Source organism: Chanodichthys erythropterus, chromosome 9 (genome assembly GCF_024489055.1).
Source record: "Chanodichthys erythropterus isolate Z2021 chromosome 9, ASM2448905v1, whole genome shotgun sequence".
Lineage (NCBI taxonomy): Eukaryota > Metazoa > Chordata > Actinopteri > Cypriniformes > Xenocyprididae > Chanodichthys > Chanodichthys erythropterus.
Window position 1 is genome coordinate 27049346 of NC_090229.1, and position 23217 is coordinate 27072562.

The following is a 23217-nucleotide window of genomic DNA, read 5'->3' on the forward strand; positions in this document are numbered from 1 at the left end:
CAGTGCTTGGAAACTGATACTGCAGGAAACCAATCCAGAGCTCAGAATACCAACACATAAATAAATAAATAAATCATAGGATATAATAAATAAATGATACAATATATAATACAAATAATTATATAAAACTATAATAAAATAGAAAATAATGAAATTATTAAGCTAGTCGTTGTTCAGTGTGGTGTATATAGAATCCCTACAGACAACCTTAGTTATAATGTCACTAATCCATGAATATAATTGCTCGCGTGGGCGCAGAATGAAGTAGAATTGCGCGATAATGTTATTTTGAAAGTCCTTAAATATTTCGAAACGCGTTTTCTTATTTTTTTCTCCACGGCTGATTCAACAATAGGCTATAAAACGAAAATATTGTAATGATCGCCTGACTGCATGAACCAGCCAGCGAGGTTTCGATGCGCCTGGTTTTGACCAATCAGACGCCTCACCGTCTGTCAAGCGGGGAGAAAAACAACACATCGCTCTTCAGCGGTTATCTCATCCTGCATTCTGATTGGCCAGTACGTGTGCCACTCTAAAGCGTTTCGCTGCTACTACAGGTCGGTGCGCATCAAACACCTTGCAGTCGGTTCAGAGCCATTGAGAAAAAGGGGGTCTCTCTCGGATATGGTGGAGTAGGCTACATCGGGGCGGCTTGGAAACCACCTGGTTTGGAATAACCCGATGGAAATTGGAGGACGGAGGCATTGCGGAGTCCGTTTTGAGGAGGTTTTCATGGAGCGTTGAGATTATTATTATGTGGTGGCTTGCCTTAATGATGTTTACATCTCCGGCTTTCCCATTCATCGTGTTTGTGTGCATGGGGTTATCCGAGGCAGTTCATTCCTACGATGCGCTGCCGTTAGTACTACGGAAATCTCGTACAATCGCCGAAGAGCATCCAGATACGAGCGCGAACGAGTTTCCAGGGTACCGGCTCGGTATTGTCGCATTAACACCAGCGCCCACGATCGCGTCCGCCAGAAAACCGATAAATGTCGCCTCACCAGCAGCCACCATTAAACCACCAACAACGGACCCCTCCACCCCATCCCTGTCTAATCCCAGCTACATGGCCGCGTTTGATCGGAGGAAGCTCAGCTCTGTTGAAGCGCAGATGAAAGACACGCAGATCTCTGATAATAAAGCAGACAGATCAGGAATCGTGCCCGATTTTAGCACAACCTCTGACAATTCTCAAGGTGAGTTCAAATGGATAACGAAATGACTGAATAGTACAATTTAGAAATCACATTTATGACAACAAAAATGACGAGAATACTCTTATTAAGCATGTGATTTAGTAGCTCTATCTAATCAGTGCGAACATCAGGCCTTTCCCTGCCTTCTGCTTCATAATCCTGTCCTGAACAAACATCATTCCTGCAGTCCGCCGTCTGCCTCTCACAATCACTCCATTAGCAGTCACAGCCATGAGACATGATGATCAACACCTCACATCTATCTATCTATCTATCTATCTATCTATCTATCTATCTATCTATCTATCTATCTATCTATCTATCTATCTATCTATCTATCTATCTATCTATCTATCTATCGTTCTATCGTTCTATCGTTCTATCTATCGTTCTATCGTTCTATCTATCTATCGTTCTGTCTATCTATCATTCTATCGTTCTATCTATCTATTGTTCTATCGTTCTGTCTATCTTTCGTTCTATCTATCGTTCTGTCTATCTATCATTCTATCTATCTATCGTTCTATCGTTCTGTCTATCTATCATTCTATGTATCGTTCTGTCTATCTATCATTCTATCTATCTATCGTTCTGTCTATCTATCATTCTATCGTTCTATCTATCTTTCGTTCTGGCTATCATTCTATCATTCTATCTATCTATCTATCGTTCTATCTATCTATCTATCTATCTATCTATCTATCTATCTATCTATCTATCTATCTATCTATCTATCTATCATCTATCTATCTATCTATCTATCTATCTATCTATCTATCTATCTTTCTATCTATCTATCTATCTATCTATCTATCTATCTATCTATCTATCTATCTATCTATCTATCGTTCTGTCGTTCTATCTATCTATCTATCTATCTATCTATCTATCTATCTATCTATCTATCTATCTATCTATCTATCTATCTATCTATCGTTCTATCTATCGTTCTATGGTTCTATCTATCTATCTATCTATCTATCTATCTATCTATCTATCTATCTATCTATCTATCTATCTATCTATCTATCTATCTATCTATCGTTCTATGGTTCTGTCTATCATTCTATCATTCTATCTATCTATCTATCTATCTATCTATCTATCTATCTATCTATCTATCTATCTATCTATCTATCTATCTATCGTTCTATCGTTCTCTCTATCGTTCTATCTATCATTCTATTGTTCTTTCGTTCTATCTATCTATCGTTCTATCTATCTATCTATTGTACTATCATTCTATCTATCTATCTTTCTGTCTATCATTCTATCGTTCTATCTATCTATCGTTCTATCTATCTATCTATTGTACTATCATTCTATCTATCTATCTTTCTGTCTATCATTCTATCGTTCTATCTATCTATCGTTCTATCTATCTATCAATTGTACTATCATTCTATCTATCGTTCTGTCTATCTATCTATCTATCTATCTATCTATCTATCTATCTATCTATCTATCTATCTATCTATCTATCGTTCTATCGTTCTATCTATCTATCTATTGTACTATCATTCTATCTATCTATCATTCTATCTATCATTCTATGTATCATTCTATCTATTGTTCTATCTATCGTTCTATCTATCATTCTATCTATCATTCTATCGTTCTATCTATCTATTGTTCTATCTATCTATCGTTCTATCATTCTGTCTATCTATCATTCTATCTATCATTCTATCTATCTATCTATCTATCTATTGTTCTATCATTCTATCTATCGTTCTAACTATTGTTCTATCTATCTATCGTTCTATCTATCAATCATTTTTTTCTGTCTATCATTCTATTGTTCTATCTATCTATCATTTTTTCTGTCTATCGTTCTATCCATCATTCTATCATTCTGTCTGTCTGTCGTTCTACCTGTCGTTCTATCATTCTATCATTTTATCGTTCTCCTCTATCTATCGTTCTATCTGTCTATCATTCTATCTATCATTCTATCTATTGTTCTATTGTTCCATCTATCATTCTATCTGTCTATCGTTCTATCAATCGTTCTATCTGTTGTTCTATCTATCGTTCTATCTGTCATCCTATCTATCGTTCTATCATTCTATCTGTCATTCTATATGTCGTTCTATCTATCATTCTGTCATTCTATCTATCGTTCTATCATTCTATCAATCGTTCTATCTATCATTCTATCTGTCGTTCTATCTATCATTCTGTCATTCTATCTATCATTCTATCTATCATTCTATCTGTCTTTCTATCTTTCGTTCTATCATTCTATCTGTCATTCTATCATTCTATGTCTATTCCATCCATCCATCCATCCATCCATCCATCCATCCATCCATCCATCCATCCATCCAGATTAAATCTATCATTCCATCATCTGAATGCATTGATTTAAAGTACAACTTGACCTTTATTTTATTTATATATCATTATTATGTAACAGGCTCTTATGATGTTTAATGGGCTTATCCATTGATATAATATGGCATCATATTCTAATGTTCCTGGGCTCTTTATTGATTGAACTGTGGGGTATTTGTCCTAACTAGCCAGTTGTCTGTCTGTCCTGACTTTAACCCTTCAGTATGAAGGGATTCAGGAGCTGTGAGCTATATCAGTTAAAGGACATCATCAACCAGTATTTCCAGAATATCAGCCCGTATTTCCAGCTGGGATTGTTAACATTCTTAGTGGAATGGTTTCATTGCTATGTTGCTAGTAGATTATCCATTGTGTGTATGTGTAGAAGAACCAGGTCACACTGTTAATGAGATTGAGGTCTACATAAATCTTGCATTTACATGGTTGTTTGGGTGCACCAATTGTTCTTATGGAAATATCAATAGACTTGGCCTACTTTTCCATAATAATGCTAAATCCCCAAGACAACAAAACTAACAGTTACCACCAGTGCACTGACAAAAGGGTCACTGACCCCACTGAGTTTACACTCATATAGGCTTAGATGTTTGTAGATATTTCGAAACTTATACCCACTTTCAAAAGAACAACTGGGGACAAAGAAAAGCAGCTGGATCGCATAGGGGTGTTTCTGCATAACATTTTGGCTAAATTTGCTTTCTTGCACTAATCTTCAACCACACTCCCAACCAAAATGCAAAGAAATGATACCAAACCAAATTAAAAAAATACTAACACATTTCCAGATGAGTAAAAATAGGCAACATGTACTACAGATGTTTAACCCTTCTCTGCCCTGCCATTGTGATTAGACATACCACTGCTATTGTTCCTGATGGTGAGGTTATAATTTGGAGACAATGTCCACAAAAGCTTTGCATTGTCTAAGCCTGCTGTTATTAGGACACAGGAAGTGCTAGGCGAGCCCTTCAGATAACAGAACCTCTGCAGGGTCAGAGAAAGTGGGCTGGAAATCGAGAGTGGACACTACATAGAACTACTTCCATTTAGATTGATATATTTCACATCAATACAACAAGCATCTTGAAGAAAAATGTCCAGAAGGCATTTTTATTGTAAAGAGACTGGGTTGGGCAAATTCAGAGTTTAAGAATTGTTTTGAATTTTGAACTGAATTGGCCACGTAAATTGAATTTTGAACTGGAATTACATTGAGAGGAAGATACATTTACTGAATACACATTCAAAGATTTTATTAGTCCAAAACAACAACAAAACGGACCTGCTTCTCTTTGTGAAATACATAAAATAATTTCACCCTGGTGTATATATATATATATATATATATATATATATATATATTTTTTTTTTTTTTTTAAAGTAATGCATTTAAATTAATTTTTAAATTGTAACTTTCATTTAAACAATACAATAATCATTTAATTTATGAACTACCCATGTTATCATACACAAAACATGGAAAATTTCTAGAAAAGATCGTATACATATACATATAAATAGCCTATACTATATGTTCTGTATATATAATACTCCATATGTTATGAAATACTCCATTTATTTTGTATATATTGTGTTTATATTATCCTTATATTAACATACTGCTGCATGTAGTTTTCACAACTTAAAACTTAATAACTAATAGAATAACTAATAATATGTTGTTTTAACTTAAAAAAAAGTACGTTTTCATGCTGCCTTAACATTTTAAGTTTAATCAACTTGGGTTTTTGAGTCACAAAAAAAATAAATAAATAAAAAAATAAAACCTCCACTAAATTTTAAGCTGTGATAACTAATTGCAACAAATTATTATTATTATTATTTTTTACAGTCATGTTATTTTAGTATTATTTATTTATACTATTATAGGCCTAGTATTATTATTTTGAATTTTTAGTTTTTTTGTTATTTGCTTTTGTCTTTTTTATTTATTTTTAAAAATATTTCTATTTAGCTTTTGCTTATTTTTTTATTTCTGTTTTAGTAATTTTATAATTTTAGTACTTCAACTTAAACTTTATTTCATTTAGTTGCCAGGGCAACATTTCTAATTTTCAAGTTTTTTAAGTTTATGTTTTTGATCTAGTATTTACATTTTAATTTTATTTAAACTGTATTGCAATCAATGAAAAAAAAGAAAATGGTACTGTATGTAATTTAAGTGTTTAAATTAAATTAATTTGTTTCCAGAAGTACTCAATACTCTGTTTTATGGATGAATTCATACAGAAACATGAAATTATTATTGAAAACGACAATAAAATGTAATTCTTTTCATTTTATTCCATTTTAATTTAAATGGCATTCTTTTTAAAACAAAGGTGATCCACTTCTGAATGTTGCACAACCCTATAAAAGGTATAATCTGTTTAGATGCATTTACTGTAATCAGAGCTTTCTTATGTATAGGACTTTAGCTAGAGTGGCATGTGAAATAATCTAATGGAAACAGATAAATCCTTTATGATGAGTATGATTTTAGAGGTGAGCGAGTTTGACCTACATGCTAGCAGCTGTGCATTAGATGGCCCAGTGAACTGTCTGACTCGAGTCTGTGTGCCCGAGTGGGATGAGTGCCATTTCCACTGGAACTAATGTACAGAAGAATATGTTTGTTCTGAAAGATGCGACTCTTTCACACTGAGAAACCTGTGTTCTTTCTTTTGTTGTCTGACACTCGGTGTCTGTCTTGTCTTTTAGCTTCATATCTAACATGGAACGACCCCTAATATACAACGGCACCCTTCTTCACAGTAAACAAGTTCATGTTTAGTTCATGTTTTTATTTACTGATGGTTCATTATCATACGCCCAAGGTGAATGAAGCCACAACACATTTACCTCACATCAAAGGTTCATCCTCTCAAGATGGTTCAGTTGTAATCGCACTGTCATATTTAATATTTTCAGAATATTCTCATAAAGCGATGAATCTGGTCGGCAGCCTCATTTACATGGATGTTTGTATAATCTGTCAGACTGTGATGTGTAAGCTTCTTATCCGCACCCTCCACAGCCCCCCTCAGGAGCAGAAGGTGTTTTCGTACACACTCCACAGCTCTGTGTGTTAGAAGGTGTGTCTGTCGGTGCATACAAATGATGTTTTTCGCTTTCGGCAGGTGCCCCTCTGGGTGACCTACTGCAGTAAATCTGGTAAAATGGGGTCTTGGGGATGAAGGCATGAGAGATTCACAGAAAGATGTCTGGCTCTTAATGGAGTTCATTGATCTGAATCTTCAGTCATATGCATTAATCTGCACGACGAACATGCCATTGTTGATGTTATTGGTAAAATTACATTGATGATGTTCTTTAATAGATATGTCTGAGTGCATTGATTATTGTGTTGTTATATGTACACAACCGTTCAAAAGTCTGTGGACAGTAAGATTTTTTTATGCTTTTGAAAGATATCTCTTATGCTCACCAAGGCTGCATTTCGTTGATCAAAAACACAGTCATAACGGTAATATTGTGAAATGTTATATTACCTTGTAACCAGTTATGTCAACGTGCCGGCGGGCTTTAGCATATCATTAACAGCAAACTAGCAGGGGAGTCTCGCAGCTTATCCTGGTATATTTTTCTGCTGATATGAAAAATCATGTAGATTTAGTAATATGGTGGGTGTATGATGTATATTACGATGTTATGATGAACCAAATGCCTTTCTCCATTGACGTTCTGAGTTATTCAAAGCGATTGTAAGGATACTGATTGTTAGAAAGCAGCTGTCTGACTCTGACATGGTGAACTGGAACATGGTTAGTGTAACATTAACAACACATTATCTGTTTGATAACATAGCCAAGAAAAAGGCTAATCATATTAATTACCGTTATGTGTCCGATGTTGTAAAGAGCGATACCATTGTGCAGAATTTACCTCAGTAAGTTGACCGAGTGGATCTCTGAGCTGGTGTGAGTGGAGGCGGGGCTAATTTGCATATTCATTGATCCACGTATATTAAATGAGGCAAGGGTGTAGAGTCACATTCAAGCTATTTTAAGGCATGAAGAAGTTTTTTTTCACAGGAAAAAAACATTTAAATATGTCATTTTGATGATCAAAGATGAGTTTTAAGGGATAAAATTATTGATGTTTAAGATATTATTAATTCCTGTGATGGCAAACGGAATATTCAGCATCATTACTCCAGGCTTCAGTCACATGATCCTTCAGAAATCATTCTAATATGCTGATTTGGTATTCAAGAAACATTTATTATTTTTATCAGTGTTGAAAAGTTGTGCTGCTTAATATTTTTGTGGAAAGCGATTTTTTCATGATTCACTGATAAATGAAGTTAAAAAGAACATTTATTTCAAATATAATTTTTTGTAACATTTTAAATGTCTTTACTGTCTCACTTGTTTTCAATTTTATGCATCCTTGCTGATTTAGGGGCTGTTTACACGACACCGTTTTTAACTAAAAACAGAAAATTGGCTTAAAAAAATGGTATTTTGGTGGCTTAAAAAAAGTATTTTTTTAGGCAAACAATATCATTATCGTCTCCATGTAAACAACAAAAATGCAAATTTGTGAAAAAAACGGTGATGTCATGCGCATGCGTATTACATGTTTAGGGCCTTATCATACACCCAGTGCAATGCAACGGCAGACGCGATGCAAGTGTTTTTTGCTAGTTTCAGCCTGACCAAGTTATCATTTTCGCCCATGGGCGTGCTGGTCTGAAAACAAGGTGTGTTCAGGTGCATTGTTGGCGCGTTGATATTTTGAGGCAACTGAAATAGACTGCTCCATTGACCAATTGTTCAACCTGGTCTAAAGTCAATGGTGCAATATTTTTTTGTTGTTAAAAAAAAAAGCGTGTTAGTAATATGCACGCATACTTTGCTTATTACACACATATACAAGGATGCGCAGCAGCACACAAACATGGCAAATATTCAAAATAAAAGGATCACAATGTAAAAGATTGTGCATAAGGAGTGTGTGCATAAAGATATATAAATGCTTTGGGGCAATTCCAGCGTTATGGACGTGACATTTGGAGTCAAAACTTGAAATATAAATGCTCAAAGAATGCATTTAATAGCAACATATTGAACCGTCTATTTATATATTCATAATCCCTTACTAAAGGAGTCCAGACATTAGAAAAATGTCAGTCTACTCAACTGTTTTATTTTTTAGATGAGGGAAATATACAGCGTTACGGACGTGACAAAAAAAGTCACTAAGTTTTGGGTGACAACATATTTTTTAAGAATTCTGTGAATTACATTGCGCAAACCAAAAGTAATACTGCCCACCGAATAAAGAAGGGTTGGCTCTCCACAGAGCATAAAATAATAATTTTATTTCATTTTTCGTGTTCGCATTAATGAGGAAAAAACAACGTTACGGATGTGACAGTTTTCCGTTACGGATGTGACCGGTCTGAAAGCGGCACAGAAGACTGGTTTAAAACTGCTTTAAAACTTTCACAGAGACCTCAAGCAAGCATGTACACCACCAAATATTGAAATCTGGGATACCAGTATGGTAAGACTCCACAATTGATCAACTTTTTACTAAACTTTATACAAATGTAACGTTATACTCTGTAGTGCAAAAGGTTATAGATTAGACCTATTTCTCATGTTGACAAGCATGTGCGTTGTTCAAGAATCAATTTAGAGACCATGATTTTCCTTCTTACAGAACTGCATGCTAAAATACATTGACAAATATTAATGTTTATCATAAAGCAGTTTAAAATCGCATGTTTTCCCCACAGTCAGGTGAACCGATTGACACTATTGCCAATCGCAATCATGTCAGTTTTATGTTTTGTGTATGAATGACCACACGGTTTTTTTCGTCTAGTTTTCAGAGTTTAAAGCGGAGTCTTGAGTCAAAATGATCAAACTTTATTTCAAGTCAAAATTATTGCAATCGTATTATTTTCATTTTGTTTGATCGCGCGGATTGTGATCATTATAGGCTAGGCTATTCATTTTTAACCAACAGGTAACGCGACATCCCAATTCCCGAGGGAAGTGTCCTATGAGACACAATGCTCTTCTATAAGTTGTACTGTATCATATAGGCCTACCTTTTGATGTTCATATTTCGTTCTCTGGCAAGAGGAAGAGAAGATCGATTCATGTGCGCCTGATCCGCCGCTTACAGGCGCTGCAGAAGCTAATCTGTCACACGCCGTAGGATATTAAATAGCGACATCTATTGTTTATTTTTTTAAAAAAAAAAATAATAAAATCGACTGAATTTGAAAGTTAAACCTTTTTCATATTAAAACTAACAAAGCACAAAGAGTATTGCGATTATTGGGTATGTTCTGATATGGTAAGCCTGAAACAGATGATAGCAATATAAAGAAGCAAACTCATAGGATTTAATATGAAGCGTCCGTAACGGTCACGTCCGTAACGCTTATTATGGTTGTTCACAGCAACGTAGTGAAATGAATTGTTGATCCTAATAAGCATAAACATAATTTAGCTTTGCATATAAAGTTTCAAGTTATTTGCATTTATAATTGTTATATGACATAAACTTAATCATTAAAACGTTACGGACGTGACAGAGCACTGAAGCGTCCTGACCTCTTTATTCTAGCCCTTATAAATTCATCAGGCAGTGCTGTTATGACTAAATGAGTGTATTTATTTCTCAGGCATGTATCCATCTTTCTACACAATGCTTACTGCTAAAATTAAAGTTTAAAAAATGGGGTCTTTGATCCCTTTTTTGAAAGCATGAAATATGGTTGGTTGAAAATTTAATTTAAGCATTGTTACTTACCACATATATTGTGGATAAACAAGGCAATTTTCTTAAAATTTCTGTTAGAGCACATTAATACAGTATATTACAGACCTAAATGGACAATTTAAAAAGGGTTTTGTTCTTTTGGTTAAAACTTTTTTTTTTCATAGTAAAGATGACCTTTGCGTGGAATTGCCCTTTGGTGGAATCTGGCTTGTAGATGGTCTGCTTGCGCGCTTTAACCTCGCGCACGAGCAGATCCATTTCCTCGCTAGAGAAGCGTTCAGTTTTTCCACTTGCAAATCCTGCCATGTAAATAGCGAATCCGCCATGGCACAAGCACAACTGGCTTTTAAATTGAATGGGAGATGAGACTTTGTTTGGTTTATTGCATGTTATGCCCAAAACACACCCATTACTCATTAAGAGAATAGGGACAACCCTTTGAGACCATGCGCTGGGCGCGCGGACCATTTTTCTTGTCATTAAACTAGCAAAAGTGGATTCGGACATGCCGTGCACTTTAGACCATGCTCTTAGATTGTTAAAATAGGGCCATTAGTGTCTATAAGTGCATAATGTTTCTTTACAAAGGGACATCGCCAACTACTGGCCTGGCAGCAGAATACATAGCTTTTGGTAATTTTCGTGGAACAGTGTGAACGGGGATCGTTTTCACAAGGTTGTCATCTGTACCCTAAAAAAGCAAAGTAAAACTTTTCCATTTTTAGTACATTGTTGTCACGTAAATACCCTAAAAGTTTATATTTCTTTCAAAAAACAAAAGAAAGAAAAGTCATACAGGTTTGGATCAACAGTAGGGTGTTCTGTCATTCTAAACCCATATGACTTAGGTGCTGTTTACATGACACTGTCAAAACACATAAATGTTTAATGTTTTTAGTTGAAAACAGTTACAGTTCCGTTGGCATGTAAATGAACAGTTCGTTATAGTTTTGGGTGCCTGAAAACGCAAACTTTTGAAAACGGGTTTCAAAGTGGAAGGTTTTGAAAACAGTCTCTGTGTAAACCACAAAAAACGTGAATCTGTGAAAACGATGACGTCATGCATATGTGAATTACATGTTCAGTCTATAGTGTTTCATCGCCATCTAATGGCCTGCCAGCAGAATACAGTGTCTTTAGTTGTTTTCATGGTTTCGTGTGAATGGGGATTTTGACAACGGTGTTGTCTGTATGCGGAAAACTCGTAGGAAAAACATCTCCGTTTTAAGCATATCATTGTCGTGTAAACATACTCAGTATTCTTTTGTGGTACATGTATTCATGAGTGAACAAATTGCTCTTTTGAGTTGGATCTTTTCAATGAATCAGTTGATTAGCTCATCTGATTCTTGAGTTCACTCAATGATCCGGTTACAGTTCACTGGATTTTCATTAAATAAAACCTTACATTTCAGTCTGTCCCTCACACAAAGCTCTCGAATCTCTTCAGAAGACTTGAAATATAGCGCATGAGTTGCACGGACAACTTTTGTGATGTTTTTATTGTGTTTTTGCTTCATTTGTGAAGCTTGAAGCCTTTGTAGCTACATGGAAACTAATTGCATGTAATTGGTCGACAAGCATTGAAATTCTCCTTTTTTGTTCCATGGAAGAAATCAGCATTTGGAACAACATGACGGGAATGATGACAGAATTTTAAATTTTGGATTAACTGTTCCTTTAACACCTCGCCTGGCTTTGATTTCTGTCCCCTGAACTAAATGACCACCAAAGGGAATAAGCCGTTCCCTCTAAGGGATAAAAGGGTTGCTTCGGGTATACACGGATGAACAAAGGCTGATGAATAAAAACATGTATTACATGAAAGATGGATTCAAATGTGCTCTTTCAGATTTACATTTTTATAAATACAGCCCTCTTTGCTTTTTAGATCAAACACATGATCATTAGCAAACCGAATCAGTGTCCTAGTAAGTTATCACATACTCGAGCTGTGGTGCTCATGAGGGAAAAGCAGGTTCAATCACATCAGGCTCTCTAGTAGTGATAAGAAAGGAACATTTACAACCAATTATATTCAATTCTAAGCCTAATCACAGCTGGATTCAACATACAGATGTTGCTGATCAACTCAATAATGCTGAGACGAATAGTTTCCGGACTAAATTCAGATCAATATTTAAATATTAAAGCAACATTGCTGGAAAATCCTCTTCGATTTGATCACAGTTGGTATAGATTTGCAATTACACAAGCTTCACTTGTTCCCTTGAGCAGGCAATTGCTGCCATGTTGGAATATAATGTCACTGAATTGCCTTTAGAGGTTGTGTTCTACATCCTCTCCTGATACTAAAGATCTGCACTCTCTCAGTCTAATATCAACTTAATGAGCTATCAAAGAATCAGGCTGGAGGGAGTCATTCATTACAGCTGGCAGAGATCAGCAAGATGGAGTAGAGTGATGCGTAGCAGACTTGATCTTGAAGGAGAAATTTACTACAGAGCAGGATTGCTGCATTAATGTTTGAACGCTCTACGGGTGACAGTTTATCATGGTTTCTCCATTAGTTGCAGTTTTTTAACCAGGGTTTGCAACACAGTTTGAGTGTTGTCGTATGGAGCTACTTCAACCTAATATAGCCATAAATTTGTTGTTGTTGTTGTAACCTTATATAGAAGTTGATTCAGTGATATTAAATAATATTTTTGACTTGAATAAAATTAAGTAAGTTATAGCGCATAAAACCAACCAGATATAATGGAAAATCTCTTTTACATTTTGATATAGGAGAAATTCATATTAATTTGTATGTTTTGAGTGACAAAATTTTCTAATTCACTATGTAAAATAGTTATTGCCATGAGAGTGTACAAAACAGAAAAAAATATAACTAATCATGACTTATGTAATATATTTATATTTGTTCATTTTTAAAGGGATAGTTCATCCAAAAATGAAAATTTGATGTTTATCTGCTCACCCCCAGGGCATCCAAGATGTAGGTGACTTTGTTTCTTCAGTAGAACACAAATGATGATTTTTAACTCCAACCGTTGCAGTTGTCAGTCTTATAATGCGCGTCAATGGGAACTTCGTCTATAAGAGTAAAAAAAACATGCATAGACAAATCCAAATTAAACCCTGCGGCTCATGACGACACATTGATGTCCTAAGACACGAAACGATCAGTTTGTGCGAGAAACCGAACAGTATTTATATAATTTTTACTTCTAATATCCGGTCTGTGAGGTCTGAATGCACTCTGACGTGGAAGTGATCTCTCGCACTCATTGACCATACGCAGGAGAGATCACTTCTGGCATCTAGTGATGGGAAGTTCGGATCATTTTACAGACTCAGACTTTTGAGTCTCATTCAGCAAAATGAACAAATCTTGTTTATAGTCATTTCGTTCATTTTAGCAAAATGTAATTAAAATGTTACGTGTTACTTCCCCAACACATCTACTACTTACACAAATGTTGATCACACTACAAACAATAAAAAACTACAATGCTATAAGATACAGAAAAGATTAATTCATTCTTTACCTGGGTCTTCAGTTTATGATAAGCTGATTAAGTTCACCTCACCTCTTGACAAGCCTTCGGGTTTAAGTCGTTCCTTAATCACGTGACAGACCCATATGCTAAACCAATGCAGTCTGAGCTGGAAAGAGAATTGATTAGTTCGTTTCATGAGTCTTTCGGGTTTTTGAGTCGTTCCTTAATCACGTGACAGACCCATACGCTATTTCTGACATTTCTGTTTCTTGAGGATCTTTGGTGTGTTATTATTATAAATATATAAATAAAACCCTGTTATAAACAAAATATTGATTAATTTGTCTTTTTTACTGTCTATCTGTACATAAACACTAGGCTATATAATAATATAATAATCCAAGCCTGCAATACAAAGTATTTATAGCCTAGTTTGTTCATTTTTACTCCAATTTTGAGTTTGCTGGTATAATAATTGCTTTTCCTAGGCAGACTTCACATATTGGTCTAATATATGTATAAGAAGATTGCTCAAAAAGGACATAATGACATAAATTAAATGACATTGGTTTAGCGTATGGGTCTGTCACGTGATTAAGGAACGACTCAAAAACCCAAAAGACTCATGAAATGAATGAATCAATTCTCTTTCCGGCTCAGACTGCATTGACTGAAACAGGTGAACTACTACTAGCAGTACAGAACCTATAGAATATTGTGCATGCGCGACTGAGCGAATCATCCCCCGAGATGACTCGTTCTTCCCGAGTCGCATTAAGTTCAAGAACGACACATCACTACCGGCATCAGAGCGCGTTTTCAGACCTCACACACCAGATGCTCAAGGCAGTTGGACATAGTGGTGTATTATAGATAAAAAATGATATAAATACTGTTCGGTTTCTCGCACAAACCGATCGTTTAGTGTCTTAGGACATCAATGTGTCGTCACAAGCTGCAGGGTTTAATTTGGATTTGTCTGTGCATGTTTTTTTTTTTTTTTTTTTTATCTCATAGATTTTGTTACCATTGCCATGCATTATATGACAGAGAAACAAAGTCACCTACATCTTGGATGCCCTGGGGGTAAGCAGATACACACCAGATTTTTATTTTTGGGTGAACTATCCCTTTAAGGAAAAAAAAAATTGCAATGATACATTTGTAAAAGAATTTATGACATCCATTGCAGTATATATTTTTACATGTCTTTAATAATATTCATATTTTGAAGTTATGTCATAATTTGAGCACATTTCTGGTTTGATGTTAATTTGAAGTGATTCTTGAGCCTCATTCAAGGGTGTTTGGGGGTTTATAAGATGAGAAATGCTTTCTTAAACCAATAAGATATTAAGGAGAGCAGATATACACTCTTATTAACAATAATAATTTTAAAAGTGTTTTTTCGCAGTGATGCCATAGAAGAACTATTTTGAACTATTTAGATTTTAAAAATCTAAAGAAACCTTTTTTTATAGTGTGCAGGGTGCAGGGTGAATTTGTCTGTATTTTTATATCAATATTTGATGATCTTAACATTGCCCCTCTTTGGTTGTCAAATATTCATAAGGAATCCTTTGTCTGTCTCCTCTGAAGAGCTGGTGTGTAACTGCAGCGGTGAAGGAGTGTCGGACCCTGATGAGTGCGAACGTGAAACAGGTCAGTGTGACTGTATGCCGGGTTACACTGGGCTGCAGTGTGAAGAGTGTGAGGAAGATCACTTCACCAACGGCACCATTGGCTGCCTGCCCTGTGCATGTGACACCTTCGGTGCGGACGGCTCAAGCTGTGACAGGTAAGAGGCATTGTGGAACATTAAATTCAGTTTTCAGAATTACAAAAACATACTGTTCAAAAGTTTGGGGCCTATACGATTTTTTAAAGGTTTTTAAAGGTGCCATCAAATTGAAAATTTAATTTATCTTGGCATAGTTTAATAACAAGAGTTCAGTACATGGAAATGACATACAGTGAGTCTCAAACACCATTGTTTCCTCCTTTTTATATAAATCTCATTTGTTTAAAAGACCTCAGAAGAACAGGCGAATCTCAACATAACACAGACTGTTACGTAACAGTCGGGATCATTAATATGTACGCCCCCAATATTTGCATATGCCAGCTCATGATCGAGGTATTAGACAAGGGCAGCCAGTATTAACGTCTGGATCTGTGCACAGCTGAATCATCAGACTAGGTAAGCAAGCAAGAACAATAGCGAAAAATGGCAGATGGAGCGATAATAACTGACATGATCCATGATAACATGATATTTTTAGTGATATTTGTAAATTGTATTTCTCAAACTCATTCAGAATCAAATGTAAACATCCAAATAAATACAATACTTACGCGATTAGACATGCTGCATGATGAACAATTTGTAAAGATCCATTTTGAGGGTTATATTAGCTGTTTGAACTTTGCTTATGCAGTGATAGAGTCGATAGCTCGGGAGGGGGCGGAGAGCGCGAGCAATTAAGGGGGCCACAGCCTGAATCTGCGCATAGTTAATGATGCCTCAAAATAGGCAGTTAAAAAAATGAATAAAAAAAAATCTATGGGGTATTTTGAGCTGCAACTTCACAGACACATTCAGGGGCCACCTTAGACTTATATTACATCTTCTAAAAAAACGTTCGATGGCACCTTTAATGTTTCCTCAAGGTGGCATTTATTTGATTAAAAATACTGTAAAACAATAATACTGTGAAACAATTAAAAATTATTATTATTATTTTTTAATGTAATTTATATCTTTGATGGCTGAATTTTTAGTCTTCAGTGTCCTACAGAAACAATGTGTCAAGAAATGTGTCATTTCTTATTATCAGTGTGAAAACAGTTGTGCTGCTTCATATGTTTGTGTAGGCTGTGATACATTTGTTTCAGTATTTAATGAATAGAAAGTTCATAAGAACAGCATTTATTTGAAATAGAAATCATAACATTAACATTAACGTCTTTAGGGGTGTAACAATATACTGTGTCAAAATATATCACAATATTTATCAAGGATGTGCCGTATATATAGTTTACCCCAAATACAAGTTTAGACTGATTTAATTTAACATCAAATATGGTAATGGCACATCAAATATGGAAACAAACATAGAAGGTCACACATATGAGCTTCCAAGTTTATTCATTATTATTAATAAATGAAAAATAAAATACATGATTTAATAAAAAATTACATTTAAAACTTTTAACATTTTTTAATATTTTTTTTAGCTAAGCAGAATCATTAATTTCTTTCCTGATGTCACCATTGCTGTGTGCATAGAAGACAAGGTCAAAGTTCAAACCTATTCAGGTCCAGCCCTGATGTAATGACAAATTTTGCATTTTAATGAACAGTACTTTTTGTTTACTCTCACTATGCATGTTAGATGTAATCCTTTTTTTTTTTTTTTTTTTTTTTTAATATTTTAACTCCATTTTCCCTTCGTTCAAAGACAAGTATAATGAGAGTATTGTATATCATGAGACCAGTATTGTGTATCGTACCAAATCGTGACATATATATTGTTGAATATATTGTTACACCCCCACTTTACTGTCATTTTTGATAAATTTAATGCATTCTTACTGAATAAAAGTTATTATTATTTTTTGAAACTTTTGAATGGTTGTGTATATAATTTAAATATAACTAAAAGATACTACACACAGGGTATCTGCTCAACTAATAATAAATATGTATGAAATGATATTCTTAAAGTTTTTGGCTGGTGTTAATCTTCATAAAACTTCCATTTCTCCCAGCTGCTCAGAAATAATTTTTTAAAGCCTTAACTTATGAATCAGTTTCCCCTAGAGTAGAATCCTTTAAGAGTTGGTCCATTGTCCATTTAAAACAGAAACAGACACATTTTTATATATATATATTTATGAATCTTTTTTACCTTTAAGAATGTTCCCAGATATCCCAAGAGGCAGGGTTTTGTCTGATTTAGCTAACTTTCTCCCTAAAGTATATAAGTAAACAGATAATCAAGCAGATTAGCTCAATCCTGTATTGCTTCTCTCTCTCAAAACCTTGAGGACATATCAGTTTCCTGTTGGCATATTTGTCCTGTGCTTTAATTGTTTAGAAGGTTTACAGTGAGACATGCTGAGTATTTCCAGTTTGAGCCTAATTAAATGACATTCCCTGCAGGGAGCAGATTGTTGTGGTCCCGGCTTTGTTTTGGGATGAGGCCGTAAAGTAATTGGCTTTTAAAGCCCGTAACCATGATTCCATAATAAGGATTAAGGCTAAATTTTGAGATTTCTTTAAGGACGAATGCATAGTTTTCTTAGCTATTTGAGAATATTTTTTAGCAGACTGCTCAAGTAATGTCAGTTTTGAACTGCAGCATTTCAGATAGTTCAGCATCACGTTTTATGAAGGTCAAAATTTATGATCCGTTATATACCTTCTCAAAACCCACCCAAACGTTGATTCGCGGGAGAAAGAGTTTATCAAGCTATAAGTTATTATTCAGGTAGACCACCTTTGATGTTGTGTGATCTTTGTAATGAAGCTTCTAATAATAATTGTAATTATTCTGTACACGGAATGCTACAGTTTAATCTGTGAAACCATTGGTCTGCTAAGGTTGGTCTCCTGCTGTGTTCATACCTCAAGAGCTCCTCAGGGAAATTATAGTAGCCAAAATGAATCCATTGCATATTATGAATTCTTATATTAGCATAGCCTAATGGTCGAATCAAAAGCAACCTTCCAAGGCTTTTTTGTTCTTAAAAGAGATTAGTTTCCCGTTGAACGGCATAGTGCCTAAGTTGAGATGCATCTAAAACGGCATGTGTGGTGTACACAAACTGTATGCAAATTTTCCAGAGGAGAGAATGTATATGATTATTGTAATCTTACTGAAGTGATTGCAGTTCTGCATCAGAAGAGCTGAATTTCATGATTTGCAATGTGTATATTGCATGATTTATATTCCTGCCAACTGTGTGTTTTGTGTGCATCTGACTTTGTTGATGCAATATGTGGGAGGTAAAATGTCAGTTCTGCATTCCCATTATGGGCACTTCATTTCACCACATTGGCTCTTGGGGTTATATTTCTTTCTTTTTTCTAAATTTTAACATTTCTAAATTAATAATGACTTCCCTTTACCATCCCTTTTCAGAATTTTCATTTTGGAGTGAACTAACCCTTTAAGTAGGACTTAATCTTTATATCTAATTTAATTATTACTCTATTGTCTTGTGTACCACTGAATGTACTGACAAGTATTTATGGAAAACTAAAATATGCACATTTGTAATGATGAAGTGCAATTTAGTACATTAATATTATGTTGAAATGTAATAACAAAACAAAAAAAAAACACTAATATTATAATCATCTGATATATGCACTTTAGTATTAACACATCAAAATAAGTGTACTTCTTTAAGGCACAACAGAAATTGTTAAAACAGTATAATTTCATATGTACTTTAAAGTAAAATTTATAATTTTACATTATAAGGATTGGGTTATATCAACAGGGCTGTTCAGCCAGTAAAATTAAAGGCATAGTTCACCCAAATATGAAAATTATCCCATGATTTACTCACCCTCAAGCCATCCTAGGTGTATATGACTTTCTTCTTTCAGACGAACACAATCGGAGATATATTTGAAGAGTTTGGTTCCAAAACACAATAACTCCATTTTGATTAATTTGAGTAAAAAGGTGTTTTCTGAAGAAAGTGGCAATATGAAAACCACTATTTTCTGTTTCAGACTTTCACATAGCATCTTTTGGTTATAAAAACATTAAAAGTTCAAATCTACATTTTGATTTTAAAAAGTTTATTATAAAAACAAATCATTTTTTCCCCAAAATGCAATAAATCCATGACACTTTTTTTTTTTTTCAAAATGCAATTAATCCATCAATATAAAAGTTATTTTTCAAATTGAAAATACACAACAAAGTAACTTGATTCACATATATGACAGAGTCTAAACTTTGCCAATATTTATCTTATATACAGACATTTTACTAAAAATACATTCAGCCATTGCTCCCAAAATGAATTCAACGGGTCATCATCTTGTTAATGTTATAAATGATTTGTTATTACTGATTAAAGACTATCTGGCGCCACCGCACAGTTAAATAAACACATTTGCCGAGTACATTGGTATTAAAAAACGGCTTTTAAAAAAGCCTTCAATGTTTACAGTGCGCTGTGATTGGTTGAGTGGATATATCGCGTTCTGCAGAAAATTGAGAAAATTGTCGTGTTTTGGAAAGAAAGGGAGAAAACATTACAGAATAACATGACGGATATTGCATTTTGCGCAGAATTAATAAATGACTTTTCAATACCGATTAGATACAATACTGATTTTGGCGGAAACTCTTTTTTTTTTTTTTTTTTTAATGGCGTTTATCGTGTTTTGGAACCAAACTCTTCATTTAAAAATATCCTGGCTCTACAAAGCTCTAAAATGGCCTGTTTTGAAGCCCCCCAAAAATGCATCCATCCATCATAAAAGTAATCCATACGACTCTAGTGGGTTAATAAAGGCCTTCTGAAGTGAAGCAATGCATTTTTGTAAGAAAAATATCCATATTTAAAACTTTATAAATTCAAATAACTAGCTTCCGGCGGACAGCCGTACACATACTGCACAAGTCGACTTGCGCCAAATGATACAATGTATGACGCAGGATGTAGGGGCATCGTAAGCTTAGACGCCTTTCGCGGTTCAAACAAATAGGGCTGTGCAACAAACTCAAGCCCCTCTTCTCTTATATCGAAATCCTCCATTTCTGTTTAAAAAATATCATTTTAGACTTCTAATTCATGACTGGTGATTTGTTTTGCTCTTTCTTCCACGTGTCCGTGTTCGTCATACATCGGGTCAGAGGTTGCTCAGTAGCTTGCTTTTAATTTTAATTCATATGCCCTGGTAAATAACTCCACAACCCATCTCTCTTGCAATGACATCTCTTCTCTGATGATGCTTACTGTTGAGGATGGGACATCCTGTCACTCACATGACATCACAGCAATATCAAACCACAATGATCAACCATCTAATCAAATCCAGATTGACAAAATCAAGTTCCACTCTGTTTTTCTTGTTTGAGAAGCCATTTCTCCCATAATAGGGAAGAAAAGACCATCACAACTCCCGTTTTATGCCAAATTTAAAGGACTGGAACTAGTGCTGTGTGGTTTAAATAAGTCAGTAAAGTATAATGCAAGTAAAGGTTTTAGTATCTGCACAACTTCAGTTGCTTAGAAACCAGACTGAATTCTACCCCCTTCAGGAAAACATCTAAGCCTTTCACTTTAAAAGCATCAGACGAGGTTTAGAGCACCCCAGTTCCACGGTTGTCATGGTTGTGAAGGATGCAGGCAGAAGAATGATGCTGGCATCTCCATGGCAGCAGAGAGAGAGAGAGAGAGAGAGGGAAGAGGGGGTCCAGTCGTTGTGTAACACTGACCTAGTTGATATGCAGCTGATCTGCCCCAGGGTCTCTGAAACATTAATGAGGTTTCTGCTACTGCTGCCTGCTCAACGCAGTTTCTCTCTCTGAAAACACACCCGTACACACACACCAACAACCAATCCAAATGATTAAGGAAGCCCCTGGTTATGTTATTATGACATATTATGTGTCAAGCCGGCTGCATTAGTGTGTGCTTTGGCTAAAATCTGTCTGTGCTGCCTGATGCTGATCGATTTTTGTTTTAAAGAGTTTTTATTTGATCAAACACCATATTAGTGTGTGAATTATAAGGGTTTCTATTGAAACAAGCACAGTCACTGACAAGTGATTACATCATTTTAATTAAAAAAAAAAAGCCTTGCTAATTATTTAATTGTTTAATTTTTCTTTAATTCATAGTATGATCCTAATTAAACATTACTTGAAATATCATGTTTTAGAACTCAAATAAGTAAATTTGGCTTTCATATAAAAACATTACCATATATATATATATATATATATATATATATATATATATATATATATATATGGTAATGTGTTTTTGAAAGAAGTCTCTTATATACGGAAGAGGATTAGGGCCAAGCAATAATAAAAAAATAAAACCATCTCGAGATTAAAGTTGTTAAATTTCGAGAAAAAAGTCTAAATAAAATGTTGGGAATAAAGTCATTAAATTACGAGAAACAAGTCTTAAAATTACGAAAACAAACTCGTTAAATTTCGAGAAAAAAGTTGAGATAAAATTTTGAGAATAAACTCATTAAATTACGAGAAAAAAACTCGTTAAATTTCGAGAAAAAAGTTGAGATAAAATGTTGAGAATAAACTCATTTTATCTTGACTTTTTTCTCTAAATTTAATGTTTATTCTCAACATTTTATCTCGCCCTTTTTCTCGAAATGTAACGTTTTTTTTTTTCTCAAAATTTAATGAGTTTAATCTCAACATTTCATTTTGACTTTTTTCTCGTAATTTAACGAGTTTATTCTCAACATTTAACTAAACTTTTTTCTCGAAATTTAACACGTTTTTTTCTCATAATTTAATGAGTTTAATCTCAATTTTATTTCGACTTTTTTCTCAAAATGTATCGTGTTTTTTCTTGAAAATTAACAACTTTAATCTCAAGATGGTTTTATTTTTTTATTATTGCTTACCCCAATCCTCTTCCGTACTTATGCTCACCAAGGCTGCATTTATTTGACCAAAAATACAGTAAAACTGTAACATTTTAAAGGTATTATTACATTATTATTATGTTTTAAAGTGTAATTTATTCCTGTGATGTCAGAGCTGAATTTTCAGCATCATTACTCCAGTCTTCAGTGTCACATGATCCTTCAGAAATCATTCTAATATTCTGATTCAGTGCTCTAGAAACATTTCTTATTATTGTCAATGTTGAAAAGTTGTGCTGCTTAATATTTTTGTGGAAACTGATTGACATTTTTTTCCAGGATTATTTGAATAGAAAAGGAAATTTATTTGAAATAGAAATATTTTGTAACATTATAAATGTATTTACGTTAACTTTTGATCAATTTAATGCATCTTTATATTTTGAATGGTAGTATAATTAAAAAATATTCAATTAAATTAATAACTCAAAATATTAACTTGAGGCTGTGTGGAGTCCTTGCACGGCACTGTCATTTAGTTATACACTTGGTCGACTTACAATTTAAATAATTAAGTGAAAATGATATCTTAATCACAGATCTGAGTTAAGTCTACTTGCAGATAGTTAGCTTGCTGACAGTGTAACACTTGGCTGAAATGTTTATGTGACGGTGTATCATATTACAAATGACATGTCGATACTATAATGCCATGTTCACACAGCTGAGATGGTGCTAATGGCCGGGCAGGTTTATTTCCTGTATTACGAGTATTTTTACTGATATTATGACAACAAATAACCAACATCTTTCACCATCCTGGGTTTTA

The 23217-nt window shown here is 34.4% G+C and overlaps 1 protein-coding gene across 1 annotated transcript in view; it reads left to right on the forward strand.

Annotated features, from left to right (window-relative positions):
* Positions 1-561: 561 nt before the first annotated feature.
* Positions 562-23217, forward strand: part of si:ch211-158d24.2 (multiple epidermal growth factor-like domains protein 9) — a 49105-nt gene continuing 26449 nt past the window's right edge. The window contains exons 1-2 of the mRNA XM_067393959.1: positions 562-1202; positions 15392-15590. Of these exons, the coding sequence (XP_067250060.1) occupies positions 758-1202; positions 15392-15590 (644 nt within the window). The 5' untranslated portion in view covers positions 562-757. The remainder of the gene's footprint in view (positions 1203-15391; positions 15591-23217) is intronic.